At 55.1% G+C, this 12,063-nt stretch overlaps 2 protein-coding genes across 4 annotated transcripts; one reads left to right on the forward strand and one right to left on the reverse strand.

Moving 5' to 3' along the window:
* Nucleotides 1-3,292: 3,292 nt before the first annotated feature.
* Tmem190 (transmembrane protein 190) lies at nucleotides 3,293-4,868 on the forward strand. Its single transcript, XM_036183853.1, has 5 exons — nucleotides 3,293-3,386; nucleotides 3,478-3,513; nucleotides 4,256-4,381; nucleotides 4,470-4,554; nucleotides 4,643-4,868. Exons 1-5 carry the CDS (start codon nucleotides 3,329-3,331, stop codon nucleotides 4,866-4,868), a joined length of 531 nt encoding a protein of 176 aa, XP_036039746.1. The 5' UTR covers nucleotides 3,293-3,328.
* A 1,322-nt stretch (nucleotides 4,869-6,190) lies between these two features.
* On the reverse strand, nucleotides 6,191-11,262 carry Tmem238 (transmembrane protein 238). Of its 3 annotated transcripts, none has more exons than XR_004946700.1 (3): nucleotides 10,637-11,262; nucleotides 6,480-6,609; nucleotides 6,191-6,305 (listed from the first exon to the last, which is right to left on the reverse strand). XR_004946700.1 is itself a non-coding variant. In XM_036207475.1 (2 exons), the coding sequence occupies exon 1, from the start codon at nucleotides 11,173-11,175 to the stop codon at nucleotides 10,645-10,647; it is 531 nt and encodes a 176-aa protein (XP_036063368.1). In that variant the 5' UTR covers nucleotides 11,176-11,260; the 3' UTR covers nucleotides 6,191-6,305; nucleotides 10,637-10,644. The 3 variants fall into 3 exon arrangements, 1 of the variants encoding a protein (XP_036063368.1); XR_004946701.1 differs by having other exon boundaries at nucleotides 6,480-6,636; XM_036207475.1 differs by lacking the exon at nucleotides 6,480-6,609 and having other exon boundaries at nucleotides 10,637-11,260.
* Between the last annotated feature and the right edge of the window lie 801 nt (nucleotides 11,263-12,063).

Here is a 12,063-nt window from a genome sequence, read left to right on the forward strand (position 1 = left end):
GCCTATCCTCTGGGACTAATGCATTGGCTGGAGATTCGGGGGGTGGGGGGTGGAGGTGCTGGCTCTGGGACTGACTGGCAGCCAGAGGCTTCCCCTCCCCACCTTCTACCACAAGGGGGGGGGGAAGAACTACTCAGATCCCCCAGGAGGTGAGGTCACAGCCCCCCCATGGTGGGACATGACCTCATCGCCTCAGGTAAGAGCTCTTTCTCTCTCTTTCATGGTCTGTCACACCACCCCTTTGAGGGGCCCCCCAGGGGCCCTCCTCAGCCCCTGCTCCTGCAGGGACCCAGGCTTCTGACCACTGGGTCTCCGCCCCTCAGGGGGCCTGTTTCCGGCTGAGTCAGCGTGGGGGGCCCAAGGCTGCGTCAGTGAGGGGAGAGCTGACGTAGCGCCCCCCCAGACCATGGGGGCTAGCCAAGGTGACTCAGGCCACCAGCCTGGGGAATGGACTGGCCTGAGGGGATAGGGGACTGGGCTTGCAGCCAGACCTGGACCAATACCAGGGACTGCAGATGCCAACCCCTTTCCCCAACTGAGATTCAGAACTCATACCATCTCCTCACCTTCCCATCCTCCTTATTCCTCAAACCCAGGGTGCAGACCCCAGCCTGTCCCCCGCAGACCCAGGGTCTCAGGTACTTAGCCCTCCTGAGAGAGTTAAGCTTAGACACAGACAGGTACAGACCCCAGCCCTCCTCCCTTAAGTCCAGGGCTCCAGCCCCCAGCCCCCCTCCATCAGACCCAGGGTCACAGGTACCCGTTCCTCCTCCGTCAGACCCAGAATACAAGTGCTATCTCTCTTCTCTCAGACCCTGGGCTCCAGCCCCCAGCCCCCCTCCATCAGACCCAAGGTCACAGGTACCTAACACTCATCCATCAGACCCAGTGTATAGACCCTAGCCCTCCTCCATCAGACCCAGGTACTAATCCCTCATTTTTATATAAGCGGAAGAAAATTCTGATGTCCAACAATTGGGAGACCTTTGTGTTTGAGACGTTCTGTGGGTCTGGGTCATGGGCTGCTAGTTTTTAGTCTTGCCTCACAACCCCGGGGGTTGTGGGGAAAGACTCATCTTCCCCAGGGTGACCACAAAAGGACTGAGGAGTGGACTTGGGACTCCTGGGTCTTCCTTTGGTGAGGGTAGGAATCCCAGTCCTATGGAAATGAGACAAAGACAGGGACAGATGGGGGTGGGATACTCTGGGAATCCCCCAAATGACGGAAGACAACGGAGACAAATAACACACACAAACAGCATCTCAAAGTCCCGTGACAAGAAGACAGACGTAAGGAAAGATGAGCAGCGTTCGGGAGACCGGCTCTAGTACTCAGAAACAAAGAGGAGGCAGAGAGCAGAAGACCTCAGTGGGTTCAGAGGCATTGGAGATGTCCCTAGGATGTGGGGGTCTAGACAGGGGGGCCTTGATGGTGAGCTGGTGCTGGCTGGGTGTGATGTCAGCACATCCCAGGCTGTGTGTGTCCGTCTGTCTGTCCCTGGGGGGTCCTGTCTGGCCTCTGGGGGGGTGACGGGGCAGGTCAGCCACAGAGGCAGCCCAAACCTGTCATTAGTGGTGAGGGCCTTGACGGTGCCCCCCCCCAATCCCAATCCGCGGTCCAGCGCCAGGCAGCCCCACCCCCCACCCCCTCCTTGATCCCTGAGGAATCCAGGGAATTGGGAAGTGGGTCCAGATGGTGTTGACACAGGAAACGGTCAGCAGCTGCCCGGCCTCAGCCCCACAACCCCTCTGACCCCCCCCCCCATACCCCCTGCCGAGCCCCCTCGGACCTGTGTCATCTCTGACGGAGTCAGCCCAGGGCCCACTCAGCACCCTCTAGAATGTTTACTGGAGGATTCGGGGATGAAAGGGATAGGGATTCAGCCTCGTAGGCTTCTTGGGAAACAGGGTCTGAACTCAGACCCCTCCCTCCCACAGAATGGACAACCCTGTTCCCTCAGATCTGGAGTCCAGGAGGCCCAGACTTACTTAGAATCAGGGGTCCAGAGCCTAACACTTCTCTCTCAGACTTTGGGAGGCCCCCTTCTTGAAATCCTGGAGTCTGGGATCTAGCCTTCTCCCTACTTAGACTCAGGGTTCATCCCCAAGCTTCAGGAGTCCAGGTGCTAGCTCTCCCTGCTCGGACCCAGGGTCCTACCCCACTTCTCCTCCCTCAGATAAAGATCAGGACCTAGTCTTCCTCTCCAGCACTTAGACCCAGGGGCCCAGATGCCAGCCTTGCTTCTTCTTTCAGACCCAGGGTTCCATCACCAGCTCTCCTGCTTCCCTCAGACCCAAGGGTCCAATTCTCAGGTTCAAGGGTTCCCTTCTTCACTCCCTCAGACCCAGGAATCCCATCTCCCAGTCCCCCCCCCCCGGATCCAGGGGTCCACGCCCCAGCCATTCCATGAGTCCAGGGCCGATTCCAGACCTCTCTCAGGAACTGAAGTCCCCTTCTCACTATGCCAAGCGGATACTGAGCTCAGGTGAACTAGGAAATAGTGACATAGCACCCTGCCCCACCCCCCCCCCCACCCGGCTTCCTGGAAGCCTGGTCCCTCAGCAGACTTGGGTAGACCAAACACAAAGAAAACAACCTGAGACACCCTAGTTGTATTCCCTCATTTACAGATGGGGAAACTGAGTCTCTTTGGCAGGAGTCACCATCACAGGGTCCACACCTCAATCTCAGGGCCAGGCATGGTCAGTCCTGCTCCTGGTATCTGTTCCTTAAAGCAGAGGCCTGGTACAGCCTGAGATGAGACTCCCAGGGCCACCCCACGAGCCCTCCACTGCCCCTTCCTCCTCCTGATCTGGTTGCTGGGGAAACCTTTTCTAACAATGGGGTTCAATGAAACCCCAATGTCCTTGGGCCAGTTTTCCTGGTTGCTAAAAGGACATCCCAGCAATGAGGATTTCTGAACTTGGGCCACTCGAGGCTGCCTCTTTGGACTTTGTGTTAGGAAAGAGAGGGATTCCGCAGCTCAGAGATCTCCTGCCCCAGATCTGTACCCTGTCAGGTACCCCATGGAAAAGGAGAGACATCACCAGCCCCAGGCTTGGCCCTGGTTTCTCTTTCCTTTTCCCTTGCTGAGAAGACCCTGAATCTGAAATCTCCCAATGCCCACCCACCTCTTCTCCATAGATGCTAAGGGTGCTACTCCCTAGACAGAAATGATGGGGCCAGGGCACCCCTCCCTGTGAACCCCTTGCTGAGGGGACTCCTTGGCAACAGAACTAAGAATTCTGGGGCGGGGCCCAGTTGTTGCTAGGGTGATGTCCTTCAAGGTTTCTCTCCACAGAGGCCCCAGAGGTCTGGGGAGGTAACATGGTCGGGTCTGGGATCGCAGCTTTGGGCCTTCTCCTGCTGATGCAGGGCTCAGTAGGTGAGGGTACTGATAAGGATATTAGGGGGCTGTGGACAGGGCCACCCTGGCTGCCATACAATCTCCCAACATCACCTCTTTTCTCCCACAGATGCGAATGGAATCCAGGGATTTTTCTATCCGTGGAGTAAGCAGGGGACAAAATCCTGGGGCTCCAGGGAGGGTATCCCAAATTAAGACTGCAGGGTCTGAGGGAGAAGGCCTGGGATGTGGACCCCTGGGTCTGAGGGGGGAGAGCTAGGAACATAACCTCTGGGTCTTAGGAGGTCAATGCTAGGGCCTCAACCCCTGGGTCTCAAGGAGGGCTGAAGCCTGGACTCTTGGGTCTGAGGGAGGAGAGCTGGAGCCTGATCTCTGGGTCTGGAGGAAGGGCTAAGGATCAGACCTCCTCAGATCTTAAGAAAGAGGTCAGGGGACTCAACCCTGGTTATGGGGGCGGTGCTAAGGCCTGGAGCCCCTAGATCTGAGGCAGAAGACCAGGACACTCAACCTCTAGGTCTGAGGGAGGAGATGAAGAGCCTGAAAACTCTGATTTTAAAGGAGGAGGGCTAGAGCTTTGACCCCTGCTTCTGAAGGAGGGTTGGGGCCTAGAACTCTAGGTCTGAGGTCTGAGTAAGGAGAGCTAGGGCCTTGACTCCTGGGTTTGAGGGAGGAGGGCTGTGGTATGGACCCTCTGAAGGAACAGGGCTGGGGTCTGAGGGAGGAGGGATGGGGTGTGGACTCCTGAGTCTGAGGGAGGAGAGATGGGTCCCATATAGAATAGTGCCCAAAACACAGCACCCCAGCCCCACAGCCTGGCCTTGGCACCCCTGTGTCTGTAGCCTCCAGGGCCAGTTCTGCTACTTAATGCCTACTGTGGTGACCCTCAGGTTGTGAGGGAGATGTGTGGGACCGAGAGAGCTGTGGGGGTCAGGCAGCGATTGAGAACCCCAACCTCTGCCTGCGCTTACGATGCTGCTATCGGGACGGAGTGTGCTACCATCAACGGCCAGACGGTGAGTGGCCTGGCCCCGGCACTGGATGTTCAGAGGGTGAGGGGCACAGCTGCTGGATCCCTGGACCTCCCCCCTCCCCTTTTTCTAGAAAACATGCGCAGGAAGCACATGTGGGCACTGGGCTGGACCTGCGGCAGCCTGCTCTTCCTAATCGCCAGTATCTGCCTCTTCTGGTGAGTGCGGTGGGGGAGGCCGGAGGGCACGGTTCTTCTCCACAGAAGGCACAGGTGGTTCAGGCTGTACGTATGCTCTCCTTGACAGGTGGGCCAAGCGCCGAGACATGCTGCACCTGCCACACTTTCTACAGGGAAAATGCGACCTGTCACGAACAGTCTCCCTACTGTCTAAGGACCGACCATCAAGCAAGAAGTCACCCACGGTTACCACGCCTGTCTCAGTGCCCATGGAGGGGACAGAGGCCTCAGGAGGCACTGAACCGGAAGCTACAGAAGGCGGAGATGACACCGAGGGAGGAGATGAGGATTAGGGGCAACTCTGTAGGACCCCTCAATACAGATATGGCATATAAACGTGTGTCTTTTTTTTTCTTCTTCTTCTTCTCCCCAGAGCTGAGGACTGAACCCAGGGCCTTGTGCTTGCTAGGCAAGCGCTCTACCACTGAGCTAAATCCCCAACCCCGTGTGTGTTTTTCTGAGATCCGTGGGGAGCAGGGCGCTTTTTGGGAACCTTGCAGCATGTGTATGTGTGTATGTGGTTTTTTTGGTTGTTGTTGTTTGTTTGTTTTGTTTTTCGAGACAGGGTTTCTCTGTATAGCTTTGCACCTTTCCTGGAACTCGCTTTGGAGACCAGGCTGGCCTCGAACTCACAGAGATCCGCCTGCCTCTGCCTCCCAAGTGCTGGGATTAAAGGCGTGCGCCACCACCGCCCGGCTCAGCATGTGTGTTTTGAGAAAGTGGTGGCATTGGGTTGTTAGGATTGGGGGCTGTGAACTGAGTGTAGGGGAGCTTTGGTCTGAGTGAGTTCTGGGGACACATGGCGTGGATCTGAATTGTGGAAGGGGACTGGAGGTAGTTCTGGGTGAGGGAGCTTGTGGGAACTCTAATGAATGAGGTGAGCTTTGTAATAAAGGGACTTGGGGTATCAGGGACACACATATGCACGGGAATGTGTCCTGAGTAGACATGTTTCAGGGAGCACCTCTGACCGTCTAAGCCCTTGCTCTCACACTTCTCTTGCCCCCCAGCACCAATGCCTGAGTGGGTACAGAAAAGTATGGGCTTGGGGCTGGAGACAAGCTCAGTGGTTAAGAGCACTGACTGCACTTCCAGAGGACCTGGGTTCAATTCCCAGCAACCCACATGGCAGCTCACAGCTCTCTGTAACTCCAGTTCCAGGGGACCTGACACCCATGGCGAAACACTAATGCACATTAAAATTAAATAGAGTACGGGCATGGTCCAGCAAGGACTTCCACTGTCCCGGGGTCCCCACTGGCCAAGCCTTTCCTTGGAAGTGTGTCGTCTGCACTCAGACTCAGCTCTCTCTCTTCCTGGTCTTGCAAGCATCCTGCATCAACGCTACCCTCTATAAGGACCACCCCCACAGTAAATACCTTGCAAGTTCAGTGGAAGATCTAACTACCCTAATGGAAGTCTGGGCTGGGTGGGTGGGTCTGCCTGCACTCAAGAGCCTCTCACCTCCCTGGTGCCCTTAGTGGAGGGCCAGTGAGAAGTTGGGATCCTATATCCCCAGTGGCTCAAGGGCCTCCAAGATCAAAGGTGGCTTGGCCTGGCAGGAAGTCTGTATCAACCTCCTTCGCCAATCCAGGCCCTTAACCAGACAGGCAAACAGTGCTCCAAAACTGAGACATTTATCCAAGTGAGGGAACAGGTGGGTATCCTGGTGGCCGGGTGATGGACAGGGCAGCTGCGCATCTCCGTCAGGTCCAGAGGGGTGAGGTGGTCTGTGGGAAGGGAAGGTGGGGTTAGTGAGCAGTTAGGATTGCTCCTCTTTGTCCATGAAAGGCCAGGGAGCCCCTTACTCACTGATGGGCACTCAAGCTCACCCAGACCCCTCCCTCCATTTGCTTCAGAGCCCCAGGAGTGTGTGTGCACAAATGTGTGTGCCTTTGACTCACCAGAATCCACGGACACTGGTGAGTCTGTGGCAGGAAACAGCAGAGAGGCACAGAGACAGGGGGATGAACAGAGATGGAGAAAGCAGGCAAAGACGGAGAAACAGCTGGGGGAATCCCAACACCTGGAAGGCTGGGAAAGAGGATCTTCAAGGCCAGTCTGCAATGCATAGTTTGAGGCCAGCCGGGGCTACAGACTGTCTCAATAGAATCAAGCTAAGGAGCTGGACAGCTAGGTAAGGTTGCTTGCTACCAAGCCTGAACACCTGTTTGCTCCCCTGGACCCCCATGGTGGAAGGGGAGAACCAGCTCCTGCTGGTTCTCCTCTGCTCTCCATATGCACCCCACAGCACACAGATGCACACAGATCCAACATAAATAAGTGTAATTAAAAACAAAATGGAAACCAAATCAAAAAGAACCAAGCCAGATGAGGTGGCTCAAACTGTAACCCCAGCATGTAAGAGGCAGGAGAGTACCACATACCTGGTCTATATAGGGAGCTCCAGGCCAGCTTACGTTATATAATGAGACCATGTTAGGAAAGGGGGGTCAGGATGAGGAGGGGGAGGAGGAGGAAAAGGAGGGGGGAGGGGGGAGGAGGAGGGGGAGGAAAAGAAGATTTGCCCCTGTGTGAATTTTGGTCTCAGGGGAGGTTGGCATTACTGGGGCATGCCCTTGTGTCAAAATTCAAGTTCTTTGAGATCTACCCAAATGCACATTTCTGAGTAACGTTAAGGATCTTCAAGAGCCATTTTAACTACAGATGGCTATTTTGACATACATCAAACGATGTAATCCAACATTTGTTCATGCTTCACATATATATAGACGTTCAGTCATTATTGTGTGGAGGTTTTTTTTTGTTTTTGTTTTTGAGACAGGGTTCAGGGTTTCTCTGTGTAGCTTTGCGCCTTTCCTGGAACTCGCTCTGTAGACCAGGCTGGCCTGGAACTCACAGAGATCCGCCTGGCTCTGCCTCCCGAGTGCTGGGATTAAAGGTGTGAGCCACCACCACCTGGCAATGTGTATGTTTTAGATTTATTTTTATTTTATGTGTATGAATGTTTTGCCTGCTTGTATGTCTGCACACCACATGTGTGCCTGGTGCCTCAGGAAGAGGCCGGAAGTGGGCGTGAGATCTGGAGTTGCAGACACTTGGGAGCCACCACGTGGGTGCTGGGAACTGAACTCAGGACCTCTGGAAGAGCAGCCCTCTCTCTCAACCTCTGAGCCATCTCTCCAGCCCCTGCTTTGGTGTTTTGAAGCCATCTCACTATTATAGTCCTGGCTAGCCTAGAACCCACTATGTACATTAGGCTGGTCTTGAACTTCCTGTGATTGCCTGAGTGCTGGGATTATAGGGAATACCAACCATGTCTGGTTTTATGTGCTGCTGGAAGTTGCACCCAGGGTCATGCGTGCTGGGTAAATTCTCTACAACTGAGCCACACCTCCAGCCCTAGCTGCTCATTCTTAAACCGCTTCCCTCATTTGAACCGGAACAGAGAATCCAAGTCTTAGTTCTCACAAAGTGCAGGATAGAACCAGGAACGCCCCGGATGCCCAGGAGAAAAGTAAGCGTCTCGGTGGGTAAAAGCACTTGCCGTATAATCCTGACAACCTAAGTCTGTGGTGGAGAGAGAGCCCATGTGCGAAAGTGGTCCCCTGACTTTTACAGATGCACTATGGTACACACACACACACACACACACACACACACATACACACACACACACACACATACACATACACACACATATACACACACACACATACACACACATATACACATACACACACACACATACACACACATACACACATACACACATACACATACACACACATATACACACACACATACACACACATACACACACACATACACACATATACACACACATACACACACATACACACACACACATACACACACATATACACACACACACATACACACATACACATACACACACATATACACACACACACATACACACACATACACACACACACACACACATACACACACACATACACACACATACACACACATACACACACAGATTCTCACACACACACACACACACACACACACACACACACACACACACTCACAGGCATACACAGAAGGTTTCAGGGTTTAATTCTTGTACAGAAACCCCATCTAGGAAATGGATTCAGCCATTCCCACCCGCCCACAAACCCATCCATTTTTTCACATATCTACCTGCCCAACTATCCATACAAACACTTCCCTTCATCCAGCCCCACCTGTTCACGCCCCATTCACCCATTACATCTACCTACTAGCTAATCTGATGTTGAAGCAGGAAGACCACACACTGTGAACCGGGGGTACACAGCAAGACCCTGTCTCAAACACAAAACCAAACCGTGCGTAACTCATTTATCCATCCACCGGCCCTATGAGACCATCTGTGTACCATCTATCTACCCATTCAGTAATCCACTCACTAATTCTTCTGCCCCCATGCTCCCAATTCATCAACCAACTCTTGTATAACCCATTCCAAACCACCCCACCCACCAGCCAACTCAGCCATGCTCCATCTACCCACCTATCAACTAAAATGCATGCATCCATCCACTTACCCATCTCCTAATACACTTTACCCATCCTCCATCCATCCTCTACTTAGTGAGCCATCTCCCACTTGCCTACCCATTCTCAACCTTTCCTGAGTTCACAGTGTTTGCTGGGCAGTGTTAGGACAAACACACCGAAGACTCGGGCTTTCCCTGTCAGACGTGAGAACCAGCTCGCAGAGACACTCTATGGCTATCCAAGCGGGCACAGGAGTGGCTCAGACAATATGAATACTCAGAGGCGGGCAGAGGCGGGAGCTGATGCCTAAAGAACGGGCAAGAAGTTTCCTGGCCGGGTGGCAGACAGCAAGGGCCCTCCTGGTTATAGAGGACACCTGTCTGTCTGTGGTCTGAGAAGTGCAGATAAAGTGTGGAAGAAGTAAAATGGCAGTGGCGGTGGCGTTGCACGCCTTTAACCCCAGCACTTGGGAGGCAGAGGCAGGAGGATTTGTGAGTTCTGAGTTCGGGTCTACAGAGTGAGTTCTAGGACAGCCAGGACTGCACAGAGAGACCCGTCTGGAAAAACAGAAACGAACAGTGTGAAAGAAGCTGAACTACATTGGCAAGTGGCCTGGGTTACTAAGAGGGCAAGAGAGAGCCCTAGCCAGTCCCTGAGCAGAAGCCGGAAAGCTGAAAACGTGTGTGTTTAAGAAAGGGGATACAGGGCTGACGTGAGGGCTTAGCGGTTGAGAGCCCTGGCTGCTCTTCCAAAGGCCCTGAATTCAATTCCCAGCAACCACATGGCTCACAGCTGTCTATAACTCCAGTTCCAGGGGATCTAGCAATCTTCACACAGACACAGTGCAGGCAAAACACAATGTGCACTAAAAATAAGTAAATCTTTGAAAGGGAGGAGGAGTACAGGGGCCAGGCAAGGTGGCTCATTGGCAAAGGTGCTTACCACCAAGCTTGACCACCTGAGTTTGAGAATATAAAAATAAAATTTGTGGGCGTGGTTAAGAGTTTTTTCTGAGAGACAGAGAGAGAGAAGGGAGAGAGAGGGAGGGAGAGAGAGAGACTCCAAGTTCAGTTGCCAACACCCACGGCAGGGGTTCAAAACTGCCTATAACTCCGGGAGTGGTGGCACACGCGTTTAATCCCAGCACTCGGGAGGCAGGGGCAGGCCGAACTCTCTGAGTTCAAGAGCAGCCTGGTGGTCTACATATCAAGTTCCAGGACAGCCAGAGCTACATAGTAAGATCTTGTCTCAAACAACAGAGAAAGAGAAGGAATCGAGGGTGATTTCCCTCGCCATGTGCCTTCTCATTAGGACAGCCTGCCTGGACAAATGGCACACTTCCGCCTGCACATTATGTGGTCCGGACAAGCACGGCACCTACCTCCGGGGCTTACTGTACAGTAACAGTAAAGAACGCGGAGGACCGGGTACAGAGAGGGGATGGGACGAGGCCTAGTGCACGTGGGGCAAAGAGAGGGTGCGCCTGGATGCCGAACCTGGTCGCACCCATCCTTCAGCGCCTCTGCTATCCCTGACTCACTCCCCTCCGCTCTCCCCACCACCTCTCGCGCCTTCTACGCGTCCTCACCTGGGGGCTCACTCGCCGCCCGCGCCCGCCGCTCCGGGCCCCGCCTCGAGCGTGGCGAGCTGCAGGCGCACGCGGCGGGAGCCGGAGGCCGCCGTCTGGGGCGCGCGGGCCGCTCGGCGCGCTGCGCGGAGACCCGGGGTCGCCCGGGGGTTGGCGGTGGCGGGCGCCGACCAGCGGCGGGACAGCTTGCGAGCGAGGCGGGCGATCGCCGAGGGCCGCAGGCCGTAGTCACGCTCGAGCTCCTGGCGCGAGATCTCGATGTTGCCCGTGTACCAGAGGATCCAGCCCAGCAGGCTCAAGAAGACCAGCAGCGCCCCGGAGTAGATGAGCAGGTCCCCGAAGTCGCGGCCGCGCACCTGCAGCTGCGCGAACACGCCGGTCAGCAGCGCCGCCATGCCCGCCACGTCCAGGGCCACCGCCAGCAGCAGCGCCATGCGGCAGCGGCCCAGGCCGGCCGCCGGAGCCGGGGCGGCCGCGGGTGGGGACGAGGCGCCGGCCGGGGACGCCTGTGAGCCGCACACCGGTGACACCGCCGCCATGGCCCTCGGTGGCCCGCCGCCGCCCCTGCTCCCCGAGAGCGTCCCGGGGTGCGGCTGCCCGGGGCGGGGTCAGGGCCCTGCGCCAGGTGTGCCCAGCGCCTGTCTGGTCACCTGAGCCGGACTGGAGCTCACAGCCTGGACTTGGTGGCCCCGGGTGAAGCTCTGTGTGGCTCAGAGGTCTGGCGCACGAGCCTGGCCATTCAGGAGCGCCAGGTGATCGGGGTCAAACTTGATGGTGGTGTAAGTTAGCTAGGTGTTGTTTCTAGTTAGTGCCCGCCTCCTGAGGCCTCCTGTGCCATCGGGCCCGTGATGAACCCAAATGGGGATCAGAAACAATCGCTGGGCAGGCTGGGGAGGTAGCTCACTTGGTAGAGTGCACGCGGGACACCCTTGTGCTTGCTAGCATGGTTCCACGCTCTCTGCACAGCACAAAAACATTCTCTCGGCACAAGAGCAGCAAACAGAGCCCTGAAACTCTCTTGCTCTTTTGGGATCTCCTGTGTGCGCAGCAGGGTCTTGTGAACCCAGTGTGGGAAAATGAACCCATCTCTCAGGTGCTGGCTGACACCATCTGACCCACAGTACACCAAGGTCAGGGCTGTGCTAGTCAGATGTGACTCTGACAAAATCCCTGCCCTCAAGTAGGTCCTTGCCACAATTCCCGAAATTCCCAGGAAAGGTGTCCAGAGGAGGTGGCATAGAAACTGGCCTTTTTTTTTTTTTTTTTTTTTTTTAAATTTAAGATTTACTTATTTATTATGTATACAGCATGTATGACTGCAGGCCAGAAGAAGGCACCAAATCCCATTACAGATGGTTGTGAGCCACTATGTGGTTGCTGGGAATTGAACTCAGGACCTCTGGAAGAACAGTCAGTGCTCTTAACCT

This window comes from Onychomys torridus, chromosome 1, assembly GCF_903995425.1.
Source record: "Onychomys torridus chromosome 1, mOncTor1.1, whole genome shotgun sequence".
NCBI lineage: Eukaryota > Metazoa > Chordata > Mammalia > Rodentia > Cricetidae > Onychomys > Onychomys torridus.

Coding starts and splice junctions, on each gene's coding strand:
- Tmem238 (XM_036207475.1), bottom strand. CDS start 11,175: ATGGCGGCGGTGTCACCGGTGTGCGGCTCACAGGCGTCCCCGGCCGGC.
- Tmem190 (XM_036183853.1), top strand. CDS start 3,329: ATGGTCGGGTCTGGGATCGCAGCTTTGGGCCTTCTCCTGCTGATGCAG. Junction 3,387..3,477: donor GCTGATGCAGGGCTCAGTAG/GTGAGGGTACTG, acceptor TTTCTCCCACAG/ATGCGAATGGAATCCAGGGA. Junction 4,382..4,469: donor CTACCATCAACGGCCAGACG/GTGAGTGGCCTG, acceptor CCCTTTTTCTAG/AAAACATGCGCAGGAAGCAC.